The 19,424-nt window shown below is 39.0% G+C and overlaps 8 protein-coding genes across 8 annotated transcripts; 3 read left to right on the top strand and 5 right to left on the bottom strand. All coding sequences in view use genetic code 12, as the record gives it.

Moving 5' to 3' along the window:
- Positions 1-2,539: 2,539 nt before the first annotated feature.
- On the bottom strand, positions 2,540-3,166 carry KGF57_001129 (uncharacterized protein; the record flags this gene model as incomplete). Its single annotated transcript, XM_051750303.1, has 1 exon — positions 2,540-3,166. The coding sequence occupies one exon, from the start codon at positions 3,164-3,166 to the stop codon at positions 2,540-2,542; it is 627 nt and encodes a 208-aa protein (XP_051610367.1).
- Positions 3,167-4,522: 1,356 nt separating this feature from the next.
- IML2 (Iml2p) lies at positions 4,523-7,054 on the top strand (the record flags this gene model as incomplete). Its single annotated transcript, XM_051750302.1, has 1 exon — positions 4,523-7,054. One exon carries the CDS (start codon positions 4,523-4,525, stop codon positions 7,052-7,054), a length of 2,532 nt encoding a protein of 843 aa, XP_051610366.1.
- Positions 7,055-7,105: 51 nt separating this feature from the next.
- On the bottom strand, positions 7,106-8,044 carry KGF57_001127 (uncharacterized protein; the record flags this gene model as incomplete). Its single annotated transcript, XM_051750301.1, has 1 exon — positions 7,106-8,044. One exon carries the CDS (start codon positions 8,042-8,044, stop codon positions 7,106-7,108), a length of 939 nt encoding a protein of 312 aa, XP_051610365.1.
- Positions 8,045-8,495: 451 nt separating this feature from the next.
- KGF57_001126 (uncharacterized protein) lies at positions 8,496-9,413 on the bottom strand (the record flags this gene model as incomplete). Its single annotated transcript, XM_051750300.1, has 1 exon — positions 8,496-9,413. One exon carries the CDS (start codon positions 9,411-9,413, stop codon positions 8,496-8,498), a length of 918 nt encoding a protein of 305 aa, XP_051610364.1.
- A 209-nt stretch (positions 9,414-9,622) lies between these two features.
- KGF57_001125 (E3 ubiquitin-protein ligase) lies at positions 9,623-11,323 on the bottom strand (the record flags this gene model as incomplete). Its single annotated transcript, XM_051750299.1, has 1 exon — positions 9,623-11,323. The coding sequence occupies one exon, from the start codon at positions 11,321-11,323 to the stop codon at positions 9,623-9,625; it is 1,701 nt and encodes a 566-aa protein (XP_051610363.1).
- Positions 11,324-12,258: 935 nt separating this feature from the next.
- PAM16 (import motor complex subunit) lies at positions 12,259-12,633 on the top strand (the record flags this gene model as incomplete). The annotated part of the gene is made up of 1 exon (XM_051750298.1): positions 12,259-12,633. One exon carries the CDS (start codon positions 12,259-12,261, stop codon positions 12,631-12,633), a length of 375 nt encoding a protein of 124 aa, XP_051610362.1.
- Positions 12,634-12,784: 151 nt separating this feature from the next.
- Positions 12,785-15,355, top strand: SET3 (histone-binding protein; the record flags this gene model as incomplete). Its single annotated transcript, XM_051750297.1, has 1 exon — positions 12,785-15,355. The coding sequence occupies one exon, from the start codon at positions 12,785-12,787 to the stop codon at positions 15,353-15,355; it is 2,571 nt and encodes an 856-aa protein (XP_051610361.1).
- Positions 15,356-16,858: 1,503 nt separating this feature from the next.
- KGF57_001122 (FTR1 family protein) lies at positions 16,859-18,079 on the bottom strand (the record flags this gene model as incomplete). The annotated part of the gene is made up of 1 exon (XM_051750296.1): positions 16,859-18,079. One exon carries the CDS (start codon positions 18,077-18,079, stop codon positions 16,859-16,861), a length of 1,221 nt encoding a protein of 406 aa, XP_051610360.1.
- Between the last annotated feature and the right edge of the window lie 1,345 nt (positions 18,080-19,424).

The raw sequence follows: 19,424 nt of genomic DNA, 5'->3' as shown, positions 1-19,424 counted from the left end.
AGAGACACATTTCTAGAAATGCCGACTGACAGTAGAAGACTGCATGTTTTCAAAGTACGAGGGATGGATAGGGAGAAAGCGGAGTAGACTATATGCACAATAAAGTTTAAGTTTAGAGCCATCTGTGTATTTTAGTGTGGAGAATGCTGGAGATGTAAATTTCTACCTCAACTTTCACTTCATGTCAATGTACTTTATGGGACATTCGAATAAACAGCTCATACTTATTTCAGTACCTAGCATCTTGAGGCGCTCTTTTCTATAAGCCAAAAGTTGCCTGTAGAAGATACAAATTGGTTTCTCACGTCGGAAGAGTATTGCCTCCCCAGCAGTGCTGGTTTTAGACTCTTTTTGTTTTGACTTTTATAGTTGTACGTGGCTCATAACCAATGGTGTAACCACGAAGTAAAGTATATATATACTTTACACTAAAAAGTGGAGGCGGTATATTTTGTTGGATTTTTTTTCTTTTTTATTTTTTTTTTTGGCTTTCCGCATTTGTTCACCTGTAACCACAATTGACAGACACAAAAAGGGGAAGCAAGTACAAAGTAGGTTACTGTTGCGTGTCATATATGTGTATGTGTACTATTTCATACATAACCCACAGATCATCAAATATAACGTTGTTGATGTTGATGAGATAGTTCTACTTTTTTTGTGTGTTGTTTTCTTTCTTGCTCAATTGGGATGAGAAATGTACCAAAACGTCAAAATGCAAAGTTGATGTTGTTTATATCGCGTTTATCACAACATTGGCATATTGCAGATCGCATAAACGTGCTTCACTGGATGAGATACAGAACGTGCCCATTGCTTTCACTTCAAGAGGTTGGTCAGCTATCTGCAATTTCGGACCACAAAAAGGTTATTTCCTGTATGAACATAAAGCTAATTATTTGCCGGACATGCGACGTACTCTTCAAAAGGCTATCGGCAAAACATGTTGCAGTCGAACATTTTTCTCTAGTCTAGACTTAATGATCAAAGAATCTTTAAATCTAAACACAGGCCATCTTTAAAAAAGGGGTTTCTTCACTTATTTTGCGAGCACGTTTAACTTTTCCTATGTCTTCTGCGAGAGCGAAGTTCTCTAACACTTTACGGAGCTCTCAGTGACAACATTTTGGAGAAGCTCTGGTGGTCCCCGCAGAAGAATTGAACGCTGATTCTGTATCACTACTTACAGTCTAATGCTGCTACATGATTCTGTAATGTTTACACGATTTTAATATTCATTATAAGCCAATTATACTCCTTCCACAACATCGGGAAACTTGATCTTTCAGAATTTAGGTTACCCATGGAAAATTCAACAGCATTGAACGAAAAGATCAACCCGAAAGGAATATCCTGAAAGTAGACAGTACTCTATGAATCACCTGTACATCTAGTACCTTGTACATTCTTATCCAAAGTAGAGTATTTGCTGCCACTTTATGTCAGAAGTGTACCTCAATGAAGTTACCTCTTTTCATGTATACATCATACCACTAGGTGAATGATGAATACCTAAACCAAGAAGTATTCCTGATATAAGGTTCGAAATCATTGATTGCGCAAGCAACAAAGTTATTTGGTGAGCAGGCTCTTGCTTCATTTCAACTAACTGTTCCAAATTAATCCACAGAGACATATGGATCAACCTCTTCTGGGATAGCATAGAGTCAGAGTAACAGAAACTACAAGTAATTCATTATACACGCATTTAACAAACTTTTTATTACATCTATGAACAGTATTGCAACTATTGCAAATGTCAATTGAACATTCGTGGTTAAGGCAAAGAATTTTAACCTAGACGAGTAATATAATGGCTCTAGTATACAAACCGAAAGACTTCAATTCGGAGTTAAAAATCAAATTTAACTGCATTTCATAGCGAAAAACCACTTTTGAATACTAATCAAATCCCTTCATAGAATTTTTGATTAGCGCGAAATAAAAGAACGGTTCCCTGTTTGTCCAAATAAAACTCACTCATAAATTGCATGGGTGATTTCCTTTGAAAGAACAACTGTAGTTGTCATCGCTATATTGTGTCTAACAAAAGCACGCCAATTCAGGAACGTATGTATTTTCGAACTCCAAAAGATTTGCCAATGTTGAAGTTGTTGCAAGAAAAACTCTGACAAGAGAAAGGGGGAATTTTGCAGCACTATTTATACAAAAAAAAAAAATATATTGTTCTTGGAAAAAGAAATTCTACCCTTTAAGAAATGTAACACATACCCCCTCCCCCTCCCACACTGACTCCTCTTTTGTAGTTTGGTCTTCTCAGAGCAGTCAAATCAATAGACCGGTAGACTGAATAGAAAGATGGTAAACAAGATGTAAGCATATCTTGTGCTCACCTCAAACTACGTGGGCATAACCAATCTCACTTCAAAGATTTGAAGATGCTGGTTCCTGCATTCTTTATAAAGTGATTGTTCTTCTTGTGTTATCAAAGATAATCACAATTGCACATACTTCTACACTCGCATCTCCTCTGCAGTCTTTCAAAAGTCTCATGCATAAACATCATCTATGTATAAATCTATTCTCTCGATGCTACAAATGCAATAACTCTCGTTTCCCAGATACTCAAGCTGGCAGAAAACAAATCAGTCAAGAACCGTTCATCGTCTTCTGCAATTTCATAAGCCCAAACTCTCTTGAAATATGCATTGACATTGTGCTTCAATGCATCATCCAATACAATCTTTAAACTATTTGCAATTGTTATGACATTCCACGTATACTTTAAATCATTAAACAAAAAATGAAGGTCATCTATTTGGTCCGAAGTGAATGAGTTGGTACTGACATATGCCAATTGAGTCATTATCTGCTTGAACTTTTCGTGGAACTTGGACCCAAAGTCTGTGCCTGCACCAACAACGGCAACATCCTCACCACCTTTGATTGCATCTCCATCACGCAAATTCAGTAACAAATGATAAATACTCAACATAAACAACACTGCATCGCGACAAATTGTATCAAAAACATCCAAATGATCCAAGTTTTCAAGAAGTCCAGCTTCTTTCAAGTCACCTTTTCCCAACTGTGGCTGATATTGTTTTGGAATCAAAGGGTATTCAATCAAGGGTAACCTTTTGGGTATTTCAGGAGTAGTCTTTGAGTTGGAAAGCTTGAATAGTTTAAAGAACAATTTTGTCATTGGTGAATACGATAGCTAATAGGTTATGAAAATGATCTAGCAATGGGGGGTGAAGAATATATGATAGCAAAAATAAAAGTAGGTGGTGGGATATCAAACGGGAGTGGAAACGCTGGCTGACAAGTTTGACAACTTAAAGCATCGTATTGTAGTCCACTAGGATAATGGTGTCTTTTTTTTGTTATGCCAAATCACAGCTCTTCATCGAGGCACATTACTTGAAATAGAATAGTCAGTAAATCGAGCAAACTCTTTTTCAAAGGAATGTACTGATACACTAGCCAAGTAGTATCTCGTCCTTGTCTTGATCTCCTAGGAGCAGTCTGACTTCCAACCATGTTAACGCATGATGTTGAAAGCTCCTCCCTCTTCTGTCACTGATCTTTCTTTATTTTTGTAAACCACCATCAGCTTCTCTGTCCCTACCAAATTCCGCTACTCAACACCATCATCCTCATCACAAGTTCATGTTCTTTGACATGAATCTCCAAATTGTGCTATGTGTCAAATTGATATTACAAAGTTACTATATCACATGCGGGGAAGACCTGCATATAGCGGTCGGCAAACTCGTAAGATAGGGGCACAGTTTATATATATAAAAAGAAAAAAGAAATTCAATTGGGGGTGTTAAATATATATAACCGGTAATCATATATGAACAACAAGGGCTGTGGCAGTAGTAGAACCATGATTAGAGAGCAACTTGCATGAATCCCCCACTTCTCCATTAGGTTGAGACTGTGGACTTGTTATCTTGCGGGCTCTGTGGAGCAATGATGGTTGTCATTTCGCCAAGAGAGAGTTGCGCGCAAACACAGATACTCTTGTTGTCTTACTCTCTCTACACTTTCCTATCAAGCCCGTAATGTTTGCTCAACTTCCGCAGCTACTGTCATGAAGTATCATGAGTCAAACCATGTACAATACTATTGACTCTGAAGGCTTTAGCCGACTAGCAGGTGGTGCGTTACTGTCTAATCTCTTTTTTTTTCTTTTTTTTTTTTTTCTCATACACACTCTCTTTTGGGCCGTTTAGTTAGTTAGTTAGTTGGTTAGTTAGTTAATTAGTTAGTTAATTAGTAGTAAGTTATCCATAATGGTTGCTGCTGCGGGTTTTTTTGTTTATTCGTTCACTCGCTCGCTCGCTATCGCCCGCGCCTGTGAAACACTCCATACTTTTTTTTATTTATTTTTTTTTTCTCTTTTTCCTAAACGGTGCATAGTTTTATACGAGATCAATTTAATTTTCCACAAGTCGACATCGGATTAACCAGGTTCTTTCACTTTTCATTTCTCGAATAGCCCCGCCCCTTGCATTCACCTACTTTTACTTATCCATCTTTACAACTGGTCATGTTCAAAGGTTTGAGAAAAAAAGCATCCATCTTGTCGCTATATCCCACAACTTCAAATCAAAATGCACTGGATAACAACCCCAACTCCAGTAGCAACTATGACAGGATTTTGAAGCAGGTGCACGATTTTGAAACCGCCTTGAAGGCTATGGACTACCTCTTGGATGATCGTACGAATGAGGGGATAGCTTTGTTGAAAAGGGAAGCAAAATTGGCGTCACAGGATGATCTGCCTCGTGCTGTCTTTCCCTTGGCATTGGGAGTTATGGAGTTCATTGAGGCTACGCTAGGTTTTGAGCCTGAGGTTATGGCCAAAGCGCACAACACATTGTCTGAAGCTGAAACTGCCTCTCAAGCTAATTCTAAATACAACACTCGATACCACTTGGCAACATCCACAATTTACCCACCGGGAACTGAGTTTCAGGTAACTTTAGCAGAGTCAACTTTATTGAATGCATTGTTGATGTTGTTGAAGGAGAATAACGGTGTCGTTGACAGCGCAAAGGCGTTGTTTAAGCTACGAAAAGCATATCAGATCTTGGATTCCGTGCATAAGAAAATCCAAGAACTGGAGCCGCTTTTTAACAAAAACTTGGCGAAATTGAGAAGAAAGGCAACAATGGGAGCCGCTGGCAAGAGTAATGGTGTCTTTTTGAATAATAATAATAATCAATCAATTAGTACGGTTGACTTGCCTGGATTTGAGCCTGTGAACGGCTCGTCAAGCTCGTTGCCCGAGGATATCAGATTGATGAAAGATTTGGAAAGAATTTTCCAAATGAGAAAGGCCCGGATTGAAGGTTCGAACTTGGGTAACACCGAAACACTCAATTTGTTTGAAGACCTGAGTAGTTCAGTTGGTTTAGCAAAGCAAGCTTATGTCAAGCCATTGAATATAGAAAACAATGTCTCAGACGACGACGAGGTGTTTGAGGACGCATTGGATACCCTTGCAGTGAGTGACGTTCCAAGTTCGTATATCGAGTCAAGTGCTCAATCAATTGTTTCATCTGTTGATACCTCGCCTAGTTCCCAAGCAAACGTATCGGATACCTATGTCCATGTTTCCACAACTGATGAATTTATCCATTCAGGAGTGCAATTGTGCTTTGGAATTTTGCAGGTGGTCTTGTCATTGATCCCACCAGCTATTGGTGCAGTCTTGTCAATTGTTGGATTTAAAGGTAATAGGACTGTTGGTCTTCAATTACTATGGAGAACTGCAATTACTTCGAGAAATGTCCATGGTGAGTTGGCATTGTTGTTTTTGTTGGTATTTTATGATGGACCCGTGCAATTTGTCGACACTGGATTTCGATTACCCGAATCGAAAGGAAGTAGTAGTGTTATACTGTTGAGTAACAAGCTAACAGTACTGGATGAGGAATTGCAAAAGATTATGGACAATCCACCAATCTACACCAGCCAGTTGTTACGTTCAGCTCGTCAACACTTTCCACACAATGCATTGTGGATATTACAAGAGGGTAGAATGTTGGCGGCTGAAGGTGATTTGATTGGAGCTAGCACACTTATGCAGAATTTCACCGACGATCCAAATAACAAGATCCAAATGCAACAAATTGAGTCATTGTTGGTGTTTGATCGTGCTATTGTATATATCTACTTGCACGAATACGACAAAGCAGCGAGAGATTTGATCCACTTGATTGACATCAACTCCTGGTCAAAAGCTGTGTATTTATTCATGGCTGCCTCATGTTATCTTGAAAAGTACAGAATGATTAGAATGGGAGTTAGTAAGGGAGACGAACAAGAAGCTCAAAAGTATGCGGATTTGTTTTCCAAATATATGAAGCTCGCATTGAGCTATGTCCCGGGACAGGGCCACAATGCACAAAAGAAAGGAGGATTGGGTGGTAGTGGTAAGCAAATGCCGTTTGATAAGTTTTTGTTGCGTAAGAACAAACACATCGAAGCAAGAAAGAAACAGCATCCCGATCTCCAGCTTGCTGATTTGGTGGGTACTTCTTTGATTCATGAGTTGGTTTATTTCTGGAACGGATACAACCGAATGACTCAGGATCATTTCCAGATTGCTTTGAAGATGTTGGGGTACTCTGGAGCGCCAAACGCTGAGTTTTCTGCAAACACCAGTAACCACTCATTTGCAAAGATCAAAGAGACCGAAGACGAAGCAATGATTAGATACTTCCTCCAGTCCGTTTGCTTGAGGCAAATGGGCCAAGTACGTGAAGGTTCTCGTTTACTTCAACAGCATGTCTTGTCAAAGATTGTCATTTCTGACTCTCCGCAATTCAGATTCCACAAGATGACTTATAGTCCGTACTTATACCCAACTGCATTTTACGAAAACACGATGTTTACATGGGTAGAAGAAACGGGACCAAACTCAAACATGGACGTGAAGAGAGCAGCTGCTGATAGTAAGGCGTGGTTGAAAAAGGCAGAAATTGTAGGCGATGGTGATTACGAGTTGAGCAATAGAACCAGCATGCGTATAAAGGCTGCTGGAGATAGACTAGACCAGTTGGCAGGTATTTAGACGAAAAAGTATAACATCTATAGACTTTTCTTACACGCTTGTTTTGTTTACCTAGTTGAAGTAGGATTCAACCAATTTGTCAGCAACGTTGACTCTAAATAGGAGTGTGACGAGCCATGCAATAGCCAAAAGTGGTAAAATACCAGCTACGACAATCAATTGTAATACTCTGGCGGGATTTCGATCATTCAGTTTGACAACATTTGACGAGATGAATGGCAATGAGTTGAACCCGTAAAACGTCACGACAAAGTAGTACCCAATACTACCAAAATATAGCGAATTTCCCAAAATCAACGCTATTATTGATTTCTTCATTCGGATTATAGGTAATAGAACAAACTGGACAACATAGAGCAAACACCAAATGATTAAGAATGAATTGCAATGAATGTCAAAACAGAACCCCCATTCGATATAGTTGGCGCTGTACTTGTTTAACCCCACTTCCAAGTTGAATAACTTATTGGTTGCCAACCACGTCACCGTTGCAATTATGAAACCCGTGACATAGAAATCAACAACAACCATGTACAAAACCAATTTAAAGATGTCCAAAATGGTGGGCGAGTAAGCCAACCCCCATGCAATGGCACTCACAGATAGAAACCCCGTTACTAAAATAAGAAAAGACGGATCATCTCTTGTGTATGAAGTTTTCCCATCGGGATGTTGTTGCAGTTGCCGATAGTAATAATGTGAACGGTACATCTTTTTTGGATTAATGATTAGATGGAAAATCTCCCATATTGCCGTTTCAAAATCCAACGTGCTGGGCTTGAATAGTCTCTTGACCATTGTTTTCACATTTTTGAATTTGTTCTTGAACTTGAAAGACGTGGAGTTGTGCTGGAATGTTGGACGCGGGATATATAGCGATGAGGGGGTTGACGCAATTGACCCGGCTCGGACTGATCCATGTTTTGCAGAGGGGGACGATTGAGGAAATAGATCTTGCGTCGTATATGGCAAATTGAGTCGTTTCGTCATGGGCAATGGCTTCAATTTAATGATGGTTCTCCGTTGATTTGACTTTGGATTGTTTGTAGAAAATTTTATTCGTGGCGCGAATGTGCTTTTCAAAGGTGACACAAGAAGGGACCAAACCTGTACAGATGCAATATTACCCTAATAACACGAGCATCAGAGTAAATTACAATTGAGTTAGAACAGAGGTCTGTCAAATGGAGTAATAGAACTCTTCATGTAATTTGGAATGGTAGTGTTAGGAACGAGGAAGACACCGAGGAATGGCAATAGAATATGTGGAGGCTTCTTTTGGGGACTGAGAACCAAGAATCCGCGAAGATGTATCAAAGAAGATGGAAAAAAAGACTAGTTGTCGAAGTATAACTAAAAGTGTAGAGATTATCCTATAATAAAGATTTTTTGTAAATTTTAATACAGCACTGACTGAGTCAGCAAAAATCCACAACTTTTACTATTCCTTTTGAAATATTGTATTTGCGTCATCCCAAATTTGTCGAAGTACAAGTTCATTTTTACCAATTGAAACAGGAGCAGAATTAACTTGTTGGCAATGTCGTTTGATATACCCCAAAACCCCCATACTTGATTCGATACGCTTTCGGTGCACTTGACGAGATGCAAAACGTAATCGAATCATTGTATACTGCGACACGATTGTTTCGTTTTGAATTTTCCACTCATAATTCAAATCGAGCTGGCCACTATGTTCGTCTTGATATAGATTCTTTAGATCTAGTTGTTTTTGCTGTGTGCGGTTGAGTCTGGGAGTAGTGCTGATCTCCGTTGATTGAAGTGCAAGTTGCATCACTTCTTCAAAGTTGGGTTGACCATCTTTACTTTCAACCAGCTCAATTTCATATTGGGTGTCGTCCCCTTCCTGTTGTGTTGTGTCACTGAGACTGTCATCGTCACTTGCAAAATTGGTCATTTTTTCATAGAGACTTGGTTTGGGAAAGTTAGGTTGAGGTATAGAGTTCTCTAATTTTTTGAATGAGTTGTCTGTGGTCGAGTAGATGCTACTTGTTGATGTTGATGTGGTTGTTGTTGTTGTTATTGTTGGGCGCTTTGTATCATATTGATCATGAATCATGGTGAAGGGACTAATATCTTTAGAACGGGCAGGTGATTCATATGAGCTCCATCGTTTGTATTCAGGTCTATGAACAGACTGCTGTTTTGAATTGTCATGAGACGGCCGTGTGAGTGATCTTGTTAATGAGGACCTGTAGTTAACAGCCTGTTGGAGGAGCTCTTGTCTTGAGTGTTGTGCCTTTGATTCCCCTTTCGCAATTCGTAAATCATGCTGAATGGGAGCCTCTCTCGTAGGAGTTCTACCCCTCTCAATTATTTGACTATTGAGCACACGCATTCCACTTTGCACTGACACGAGTCTGACCTTCTCAATTTTCTTCCTCCCTTTTGAAGTTTATCTCGAAATCGTTGATCGATTAAGGGGTCCTTATCTTCACGTGACCTAATTTAAAGAAAATGTTATTGTTTTCTCTTATCGCGAATAAGATTTCGAGATTAGTGACATTAAAAGCTTCTCAAAGTAAAAAAAATAAAACCATACAAAAATTACACAGGTTCAAGACGAAGCAATTTGTTTTTCAAATTCTCTTCGGCACTCTTGACCAAAGTCTTTCTCCTCATGTTGACAAACTCAGCAAGATTGATAATGTCCTTCTTTTTTTCCAAAATAGTCTCCACTTTGTCAGGCTTATCAATAGCAATTATCTTCTCAAATACTTCCGATAAATCTTCAACCGTCTTGTTTAGGAAATCTTGATTGGTCTCAAATATCTCGGAAAAGTTCAGCTTGACCAAATAAAATGCAAAGCAGTACGTCCATTTCAAAGTCTTTCTACCATTCTGCAAGGCTCTCATTGCATCAGGGAGAAACTGTACATCGTTCCATGAAAGGTTGTGTTGACCCTTTTTCCTAACTTCCTCCATGTAGAGCTTTGTAACATCATCAATTTTCTGTAACGTCTTTAGATCACCCTTCATTGAAGATTCGTGAATGGCGTACCGCTTGTAAAAATGTAAATATCTTTCCAAAGTAGCTCGGCTCTTGTTTTTCCTTGCCGTGTCTTCCTTTGCATTGTCTGGGAACCGATTACACGAGTAATTGTTTGAGTGACTGCTCCAATCACCAAAACATATCCAACAAAATTCGTGCTTACACTTTCTGCACGTCATGTGATTGCAACCGCCATTCTTTTCAATAGACGTGTGACATTTGGGACAGGAATGCGTGTGGGCATCAAGCCAATTTGCTGTTTCAGAGTCGTCTTCACATTTCTTCACCCACGCCTTGACCAACCAGCAAGGACATGGGAGATGGTTTTCGTAGTTGCAATCAAAGCAAAATTCGTGGCGTTCAGCACATCCGACTATCGGAATTAGGGTCAAGTCAATGGATCCAGTGCCATCTTTAATGGATGATATATCGGCAATTTCGGTAAAGCTGGCGCAGTCAGTAGCAGGACACCATTTGAAGGTATTTCTTGTGTCAACCCACTCTCTAACCGCGGTTATAAGCATTGGATTCTCGCGAAGAGGTTTTTCGGCAACAATCAATGTCTTGTCAGCTTCAACGATAGCAATGATACGAGCAATGTCTTGAAACGGAATGGTATATTTACAACTTGGATCGATGCACGTTATCAAACGGCCATTGTTGATTTCGTTCATGATGTACTGATAATAGCACTGAATGCAGAATTGATGCTTGCACGTTAAGGAATAAACTTGGGTTGACTCGTAGGTGTCGCAACAAATAAAGCAAGTGAAATCTTCTACTGTCTCAAAAGTGTTGTTGGATTTGCACGGTAGACCGCATTGTTCCATAAAATTGTTTTTGTCGCCAAAGTATGCATCCAAAACCACATCCAGTTGCCATTTTTTCACGTACAACATAGTCAACAAGTCATTATCCGAACAACCTTCCAAATTAAAATTCTGTAACTTTTTTAACGAGTTAAGGAAATGAGTCTGGATAAAATTGTCCATGCTCCATGCATGGTATGCAGTTCCATTGTATCCGATACTCACTGAATCATCAATAGTCTTTGATTGTGGAGTCGTCAAAGACTTTTCTCCGTCGAAAAGTTCCCCATCATCTGATTCAAACGAAATATCTGATTCCTCTCCATACTCCTCTTCTTCGGCTCCATCAAGTTCCTCTTCATCCGAGTCTACGAACTCAAAATCGTCGTAGTCATCTGGCTGTATTTCATCTTCCTCGTCACTGGAGCTTATATCTCTCTTTGTCATGCTAAGTTGGGGGGGGTTTGTCTTGTGAAGGAGAAAAAGGGTTGCTGTTGTGATAAGGAAGTTACAAACAAAAACTGGAAAAGCGAGGAAGGAAAAATACAGAGGGAAGCCTTTGATTGAAAGAAGAAAGCAACTCGATCACGCCTCGTTGGGTGTTGCTACAATGGTGAGTAAACAAATAATAGTACAACCCACCAGTAGATTTAGATAGTCCATCTTGACCGTCTAATGGTGATCTCACAGCTATGTAATTCAGATGGCAAACGGTATGAAGCTAATGTCGCGACTTTAACGCGACAAAGAGTATTAGTGTCAACTTCTATATACAGGATCACGTATCACTATTTAAAGAGAAACTTTTCCTCTGTGAAAAATTTTACACACACTTTTCTTCTTCTTCTTCTTCTTCAACATCAGTAGTGTTAACTAAATGATTAACATTTTACATTCATAAGAGAATCTAGATTGCATGACTGGGGATTATCTTCAGTTTTGTATTTCTACAAAGATTATAAACCCAAGCTAGTCAGCTATATCAACGTCTAACAAACGTCCATTGTAGTTGACTCGTTTCATCTCTTTAAATTGATATGAACTTAATGCCCAATTCGATAGTGGTTTTACGCAAAATTGAATTCACTCTTGGACATTGTTCTACATATTATTGCTAATGGCGACTCTTTCAGAGTCTGCGTATTCGTAGTTGAAGGATATCGATGTGTGTGTGTGTGTGTGTGTGTGTGTGTGTGGGTGTGTTTCAAACTGACGCTGCTGCGATGTTCTTGCGACGGATTCAATCTGATTACGTAATAAGTTATATAATCTCTTTACGATGATTATTTTTTTTCCGTGACAAAACTCTTTTTCAACAAAGATCTCAAAGACAGGTAAAACCGCAGTCAACCCACTCATCTCATCAACTAACGCTATCCACTATGGCTCACAGATTGCTTGTAAATGTGATATTCACCGGTGCATCCGTTTTTGGTAGAGCATTCACGGAAGCATACAAACAGGCAGCTAAAGCTTCTGCTGCTGGAGCTGCTGCAGGACCAGCCAAAGCCGCTTCACAAGGAGGAATATCCACAGAGGAAGCAATGAAGATTTTGAATTTGGAAAAGAATGAGGTATCCTTAGACAAGCTAGAAGAGAAGTACAATTACTTGTTTGATGTCAACTCGAAGGAGAAAGGTAATTCATTTTACCTACAAAGTAAGGTGTATTATGCGATGGACACGTTGAAAAAGGAGCTAGAGTATTTGGAGAAGTTGAAGCAAAGCAAGGATGGGGAGACGTCGCATTCTGGATGATTTTGAATGTATACATAATGTAAATAGTGAAATATATTAAACGATATCGTATAACAAAACCAAATCCACAGAAATTTCATTTTTCTATGCGAAAGAGAGTAAAGAGTAAATTTCAACACACATTTAGAGTACACACTTTTCTCCAACAGCCATGGGTAATCAAGACGAAAAACAACTACTAGAAGATGCATCGACGTTGTTGATGTTTGCTAGTGCGGCTGCTCACCAACAATCTCCAACAGAGTCTGAAGCCTCGCCACCGCTACATCCAGCGCCTTTACCTTTACCACAACACGAGGGTTCCTCGCATATTGTTACCATTCCAACATCAAACCAACAACCGTCGACTCAGCAGCTTACTCAAGTACCGAAAAAGAGCTCGATTCGAAGTTTGATGAATGATGAGCCAGAGCCAGAGTTGGAGCCAGAGTTGGAACTGAAGGTGGAGCTGCAGCTGCAGCTGAAACTTCAAGGAGAGTTTGAGCCTATTGTGAATGTGGATCCTGAATCCCTTCCAAACCGGAAAACAGTTTCACCTCCTTCAAATTTGCCAAAACAAGGCACCTTTAAAAAAGTACATGAAAGAAGCCGATCTACTCCCGATGCGCAAAATTTCTTGAGTCCTGCTTATGAACGGGGGATAGATTTGAGAAAGGGCGAACGGGATGGCAATAATGCAGTCATTGCCGCAGCAGCATTGACAGCGGCAGCAGATATTCCATTTCCTTTAAAGCAAGAGAGATCGGCAAGTATTCCTCCCTTAGAATCGTATCAGGTAGACCCAGATTCTGGAATGATTGGATGCATATGCGGTATTGATGATGACGATGGATTTACAATACAGTGTGATATATGTTTCAGATGGCAACATTGTGTGTGTATGGGATACGAGAATGGGCAAGAGGTTCCAGAAGACGAATACAAATGTTATTTTTGTGACCAGCTTAAGTGGGGCAAATTTGATCCTGCAGTAGCTAGGGAAAAGACGTTGGCCAGATTGAAACCAGAACAGTTGGAGCAAGATGCAAGGGAGAAATCGAAGCTAGAGGAGAAACCTATTAAGGAATCGAAAGTGGATAATACCAAGAGGAAACTGCTGAGCGCAGGCAAAGGTGAAAAGAAGAGAAAGACTGAAGAGAAGGTGCCTGCAAAGGAAGAGGTGGAACTGGAGAAGCCGAAGGAGGCGAATGAAGATTTGCCCAATAAGGACAATGAGTTATTGGAGGAAGGTGTAGTTGCTGAACCATATCAGTCGGTATACTACCAACTACGAGACAACGATTACAAGAGGAATGGAGTAAAAACTTTTCTTACAAATTGTGGAACTGAGTTTTATGAGGAGTATACCGGCTTGGCAAAGGAAGACCAAGAGAAGGTTGGCATAAATGTGATGTCAGAGAGTGAATTCAAGGCACTCAAATTGAGTCGAATTATACGACCCAAGTTGGCCAAATATTTTCAAGATAACAATAGGTTGGAAAAGAAGAAGAATGTGAACAAGACCAGAGTTGAAGTCAAGCCGTATACGGACAATCTGAAACAAAAGTTCAATGGGATTTCCAAACTATCGTTGTTTATAAGTACCAGTGATGAATCTCTTGTGATACCGGAAGGAACGCCAATAATCGAATATTTAGGAGAAATCGATTTCTTCCATGATTATTGCATGGACAAGTATAATCAATATCTGCTTTGGGGGACTACTAGACCAAAAGTATTAAAGACACTGGTGCTAACAAAGGAACTCCAACCAGTTGATCTTGTCATTGATTCAAGGTTTGTTGGTGATGAAAGTCGTTTCATTAGAAAATCGTGCTGGTCATCATCCAATTGTGAGATACGTCCAGTTTACCTCCCCGACAGCAGCAGGTACAAGTTTCTTGTGGTAACTTCAAAGCCAATTGTATTGAAAGGGGAGAATGCAGATGAAGAGTTGCGGTTACCTTGGGAATGGGATCCAAACCATCCGATCTTGAAGTTGTATGAAAATAATAGCACGGAAAAGTTTGAAAATTTGCCCAGTGATGCAAAATCTGCATTGATTGCTTATGTTGACACCATTTTGCAATTTGTTGAATGTGGGTGCTCAACAAATTCGAATTACAATAATTGTGCCATTTTCAAGATCAAGAAAGCCACGAGCTATTTGATGAGATCAACAAGAAAGACTGCGGTTTTGAATAATACTGGTGCAAAGACCAAAGAGGAGTTGGTGTTGCCTCGTCCAAATCGACAATATATTAGCTGGGATGAACGGATGATTGAACGTGATAGACAATTGCAGGAAAAACTATTGTTTAAACTTGATCATGCGAGAAAGGCGAAATCAAATGAGGTTCCAAGAGTTAAACCTGATGTGTTGTTGAAAGTGCCATACAAGCAAAGGTTGTTAATGCGTGCTCGTCAAACTGCTGAGCCCAATCCTTCATGGAGCGAAGCAAACACAGCTGATGAGTGTGATAACGAGGATGGGGATGTAGAGGATCTTGCCGTTCCTATTATTCCTGAACTCGTAACCAGTATTGAGTTACAAGTTTGTCAAGAGTTGAACTTGAAGGAAGAGGTCTCTATTGACAATGCAAAGAAGGAGGTGGAACCATTGAGTAGGAAACAGCTGCAGGTTCAGATAAATAGACCCCATGAGCGTAGTAGATCTACGACGGAGGAGACGAAACCGGCAAAGAAGTTGTCGCTAGCGGAGTACATAAAGGCAAAGACATAGTGGTGTACAATCATTGGACGGTTACCGTTTAGCATTCTATTTGAAAAGTGTTTTGAAGTATAGATCAGAGGGGGTTTGAAAGGAAACATTGGGTGTAGGCTAATGGTGTGACAATACGGTGACGTCACCATTGCGACATTGTGTGTGTGTGTGTGTGTCACATACAAGAAGTGGTGCAAAAGAGAAGGAATCCTTGTATAAATGAAGCTTTAATTTTCCACATGTGTTTGATAAGTCTGTGGTTTTCAGTCAGTAAGTTGTACATCCAGTTATGCCATTTCTTGATTCTTTAGGGCTAGATGGTCTCGAAATAGCTGTACCTATTTTATAACATTTTTGATTACCTTTGCACCATCTTGAAGGCTTCTCAGCTTAGGTATCCACCATTCACTTAGCTGTATGATGGATACAAGAACAGAATTTACTACAATGAGGTACACTTTTGACATAAAGTGGCAGCAAATACTCTACTTTGGTTCAGAATGTACAAGGTACTAGATGTACAGGTGATTCATAGAGTCTTACAACCGTTATTTGCGTCAAGGTTCGAATTTCCAATTCAGCTGTTTTAGATCATCATATTGTTTATTTGTCCATGGAACGATGAAATAACTATTTCTTCTGTAATAAATGTCTTAAAAGTTGTTTTGTAAACATTTTAAAATTGTAGTTGTAAACTCGACTGTTCATTCATAAAATTGACTGAACCCGTCGCTATCAAAGACTAGAAAACCTTTATTCCTGACAAGAAGTCCCTAAGGAACTATTTTCCCTGTTTGTACGGTGCTTTAGATTCACAGAAATAGGAGAAGAATGTGTTTTTGCATTCTCTAGACCACCGTGGAGCAGTCTCAACTGAAACAACTTAATTGGAAGAGGTTGTTGATTATCAAATTCCAACTGATTTTAAATAAATTTAGACATCTTTGAATACTCTCTTTTCCAAAAAAAAAACAACCTCTTACGGTACGTTGTGTTGTCCAGGACTATCTAATTCATAGACTCAAGTACCCTCCTACAATATTCCAGTTAGTTCTCAATTACCCATATGCCGTTATATTATCAACTATTAACAAAACAAATTCAATACAAAAAAGATACAAAAATACAAAATGATGATGATATTATGATGCCCCAAAAAATGTTTACCCCCGGTGGTAATAAAAACAAACAAGAAAGATTGGAAAGGAATCATTAAATAAATGGACTCAACGGGTAAGGATATAATGAATAAATGGCCCCCCTATTATTCATTATACTTGTGTATGTGTGTGTGTGTGTGTTTTCTCCAATTGATTGTCCACTTATTGATATTACCGAAATGAAGTTGATGAAATAGTGTCAGTAGATGTTGTTAGTGAAGTTCGAGTATGCATGAAATTGAAAAGTAAAACTTGGTATATATTGATGTGTGTGTGCTTGTGTGTGTTTGTGTGTGTTTGTGCGTGATTTCTTCAAGTTCATCCTCTTCCAGTGTCTTCTGCCCCCCCCCATGAACAACTCTTACTTTCTCTCTGCTGCATGCATCAATTTCTCTGACTCCACATCATCTGAAACATTTCTTCCAGCGACATTTTCTTCCTCATAAACTACATCACCATTGTTTGCTTTTGAGTTTTCAAAGTCTTGTAATTTGATTTTAGCAAACAACTCCTCCTTCTCCTCCTTTGACAACTCTAGTTTCTTTTTACCCTTGATATGATACATTGGGTTCAATGAACGTAAGGTGATACCCTTCAAAAATGGTAAATGTCCATATTTCTCTTCGAAAAGCATCAACATCAATACAACAATAACAGCAAGCCAATACACATTGTAACCGATAACTGAACCATAAGTGGCCGAGTTTTGCCATCCCAATAAGGAATTAAACACATCCCAACCATTATCAGTCTCAGGATTACAACAATTGACATGCCATACTGATTTAGCAATGTCGTAAGTACCTGGACCAGACCCGTTTTCAGACGCATCACCACCAGTAGCTTGATTGAACTTGTAGGTCTCAAAGAACCAAATTCCTCTTGAAAACAATCCAGCAGCAATCAAATACAACACTCCAGTTGAACAAACCAAAAAGATCTGCATTGACAAATTTGATCCAAAGTAGTACAACAATACACCAACGGCAACACCGGCGATAATTCCCACAATAACAGGAATGGGGAAACTAGTGGCTGGTTTATTTAAACCCACACCACCAACAAAGACAACCGCCTCCAACCCTTCTCTCAAACAAGTGATGAATGGTAAAATGAACAATGCATAGCGTTTAAAGAAATTAGCCAATCGCAATCTTTCCATCAATGTTGGTTTTTCCCCACTTGAAGCTTTTGGAGACTTGACCAAAGCTTGCGCCAATTTGACTCTCCATTTTTCCTTCATCTTGTTGATTCTCAACATTGGAATCCCCATCAATGAAATCAACACAGTGGCAATGATACAAAATATCCCCTCCCATAAATCTTCCGATTTGGACCAAATGTCGTTACCTAGCCCGTAGAAGGCACCAATGAATGCACAACCAATGATCAAACATATGATCACCCCAGTTATCGCCCCTAGCCAAATCTGTTTTCGCAACTTTTTGTAAACTACTGGGTCATCGGTTGAGGAACCCAACCCTTGTTTCAAAAAGGCGAGAAGCACTGATACGACAATGACTGCTTCTAAGGATTCTCTGAATACGATGAAGAAGATCTGTACGTTGAAGACGTCCACCATTGTAGTAGTAGTAGTAGTGTAATCTTAGTCTGTTCCTGGTGATTGGAGTAGATGGATGGTTGCGAAAGACGTTCTCTTGAATATCTCTCCTGACAAGAAAAAAATTATTAAAGCTTAGTTTCTTGGTGAGAGTGCAGTACTATTTTGTTTTTTTTTTTTTTTTTTCTTGATTAGGTTTGACAAAGTATTCCACCGTTGTAGTTTTGAGTTTTGCAACCAAACGAGTAGTGGGAATGGTAGTTGTGTAGGTAAGACTGGGTGTGATGTGTGAGAACCTCTACTTTTAATTGCAGTCTGGATTAGGATTAGGTGAGTCTGAGTCAAAAACAAAGTGAAATAGTAAAGAAACAGTTTGAGCAATTTAAATTTATCTTCATTTGGGAAATTCACTGGTGTACTTATAATAATTACCCGCTTGAAATGTTACTACTACAGGGAGATACTACACTTGCAATTTTTCGGTATTGCATTGTTATGGGTTGATGGTTATGTGTTCTCTCTTTCAATAAAACACAATAGAAAGTAAGTTAGGGTTATTATATTTGTCTTTACGCTATTTTGTAACGACAGTTTGTGATTGGCTAAAAACGGGGACGAATTGGCCAATAGATTTATTGTTAGTGCTTGATAATGAGACGCATACGGTGCTAATGTCACATAATGCGACCCATTTAGCTACGAAAATAAAAAAAAAAAATAAAAATAAAAAGAAAAAAAAATTTTTTTTTTCTGTCGTGGTATTGCTGAATATTTTTATCAATTTCATCAAAAATTTTCCAAACAAATACGGCGAAGGAGCAAAAAAAAAAGAAAGATATTAATTTCTTAGAAAACCAATTGAAGTACAAAAGCGGTTACTTCATTTGGTGAAAGGGATGGTGTCATCTTTTTGAAAGAAGCAGGGAAGAGGGATGGGGGGAGATATGCTACCTACTAACATTTATGATGATTTGAGCTTACACTATTCGAATTACGAGATTGGAATGCGAATTCTAAATTAGATTGTGTGGTAAGGAAATTCGTAAAACGTTTGCTTTGGTAATAGATTGCATATGAAGACGACAAGGACAGTACATATCTTTAATTAAAGGCGAATGGAACCAAGTTAAACCAACTGTTTTACGTAACTAATGCATCATTTTAATTGGAGAAGCAAGAAGAAGACTACACAGTGTTTTGCTGATGGAAAAGATAATTGAAAATTCAACAAACAAAAAAAATAAAAAAATAATAAAAAACAAGAAACATACAATGTTGTGTTATTGTGTAAGTATTTGATGTGCCTTGAAACCGCACACACATACACATACACACACAACACATACACACACAACACATACACACA

This window comes from Candida theae (genome assembly GCF_024610275.1).
Source record: "Candida theae strain CBS 12239 chromosome Unknown scaffold32, whole genome shotgun sequence".
In the NCBI taxonomy this organism is placed as follows: domain Eukaryota; kingdom Fungi; phylum Ascomycota; class Pichiomycetes; order Serinales; family Debaryomycetaceae; genus Lodderomyces; species Lodderomyces theae.
Note: the sequence above shows the minus strand (reverse complement) of the source record. Positions and strands in the feature narration are given on the sequence as shown.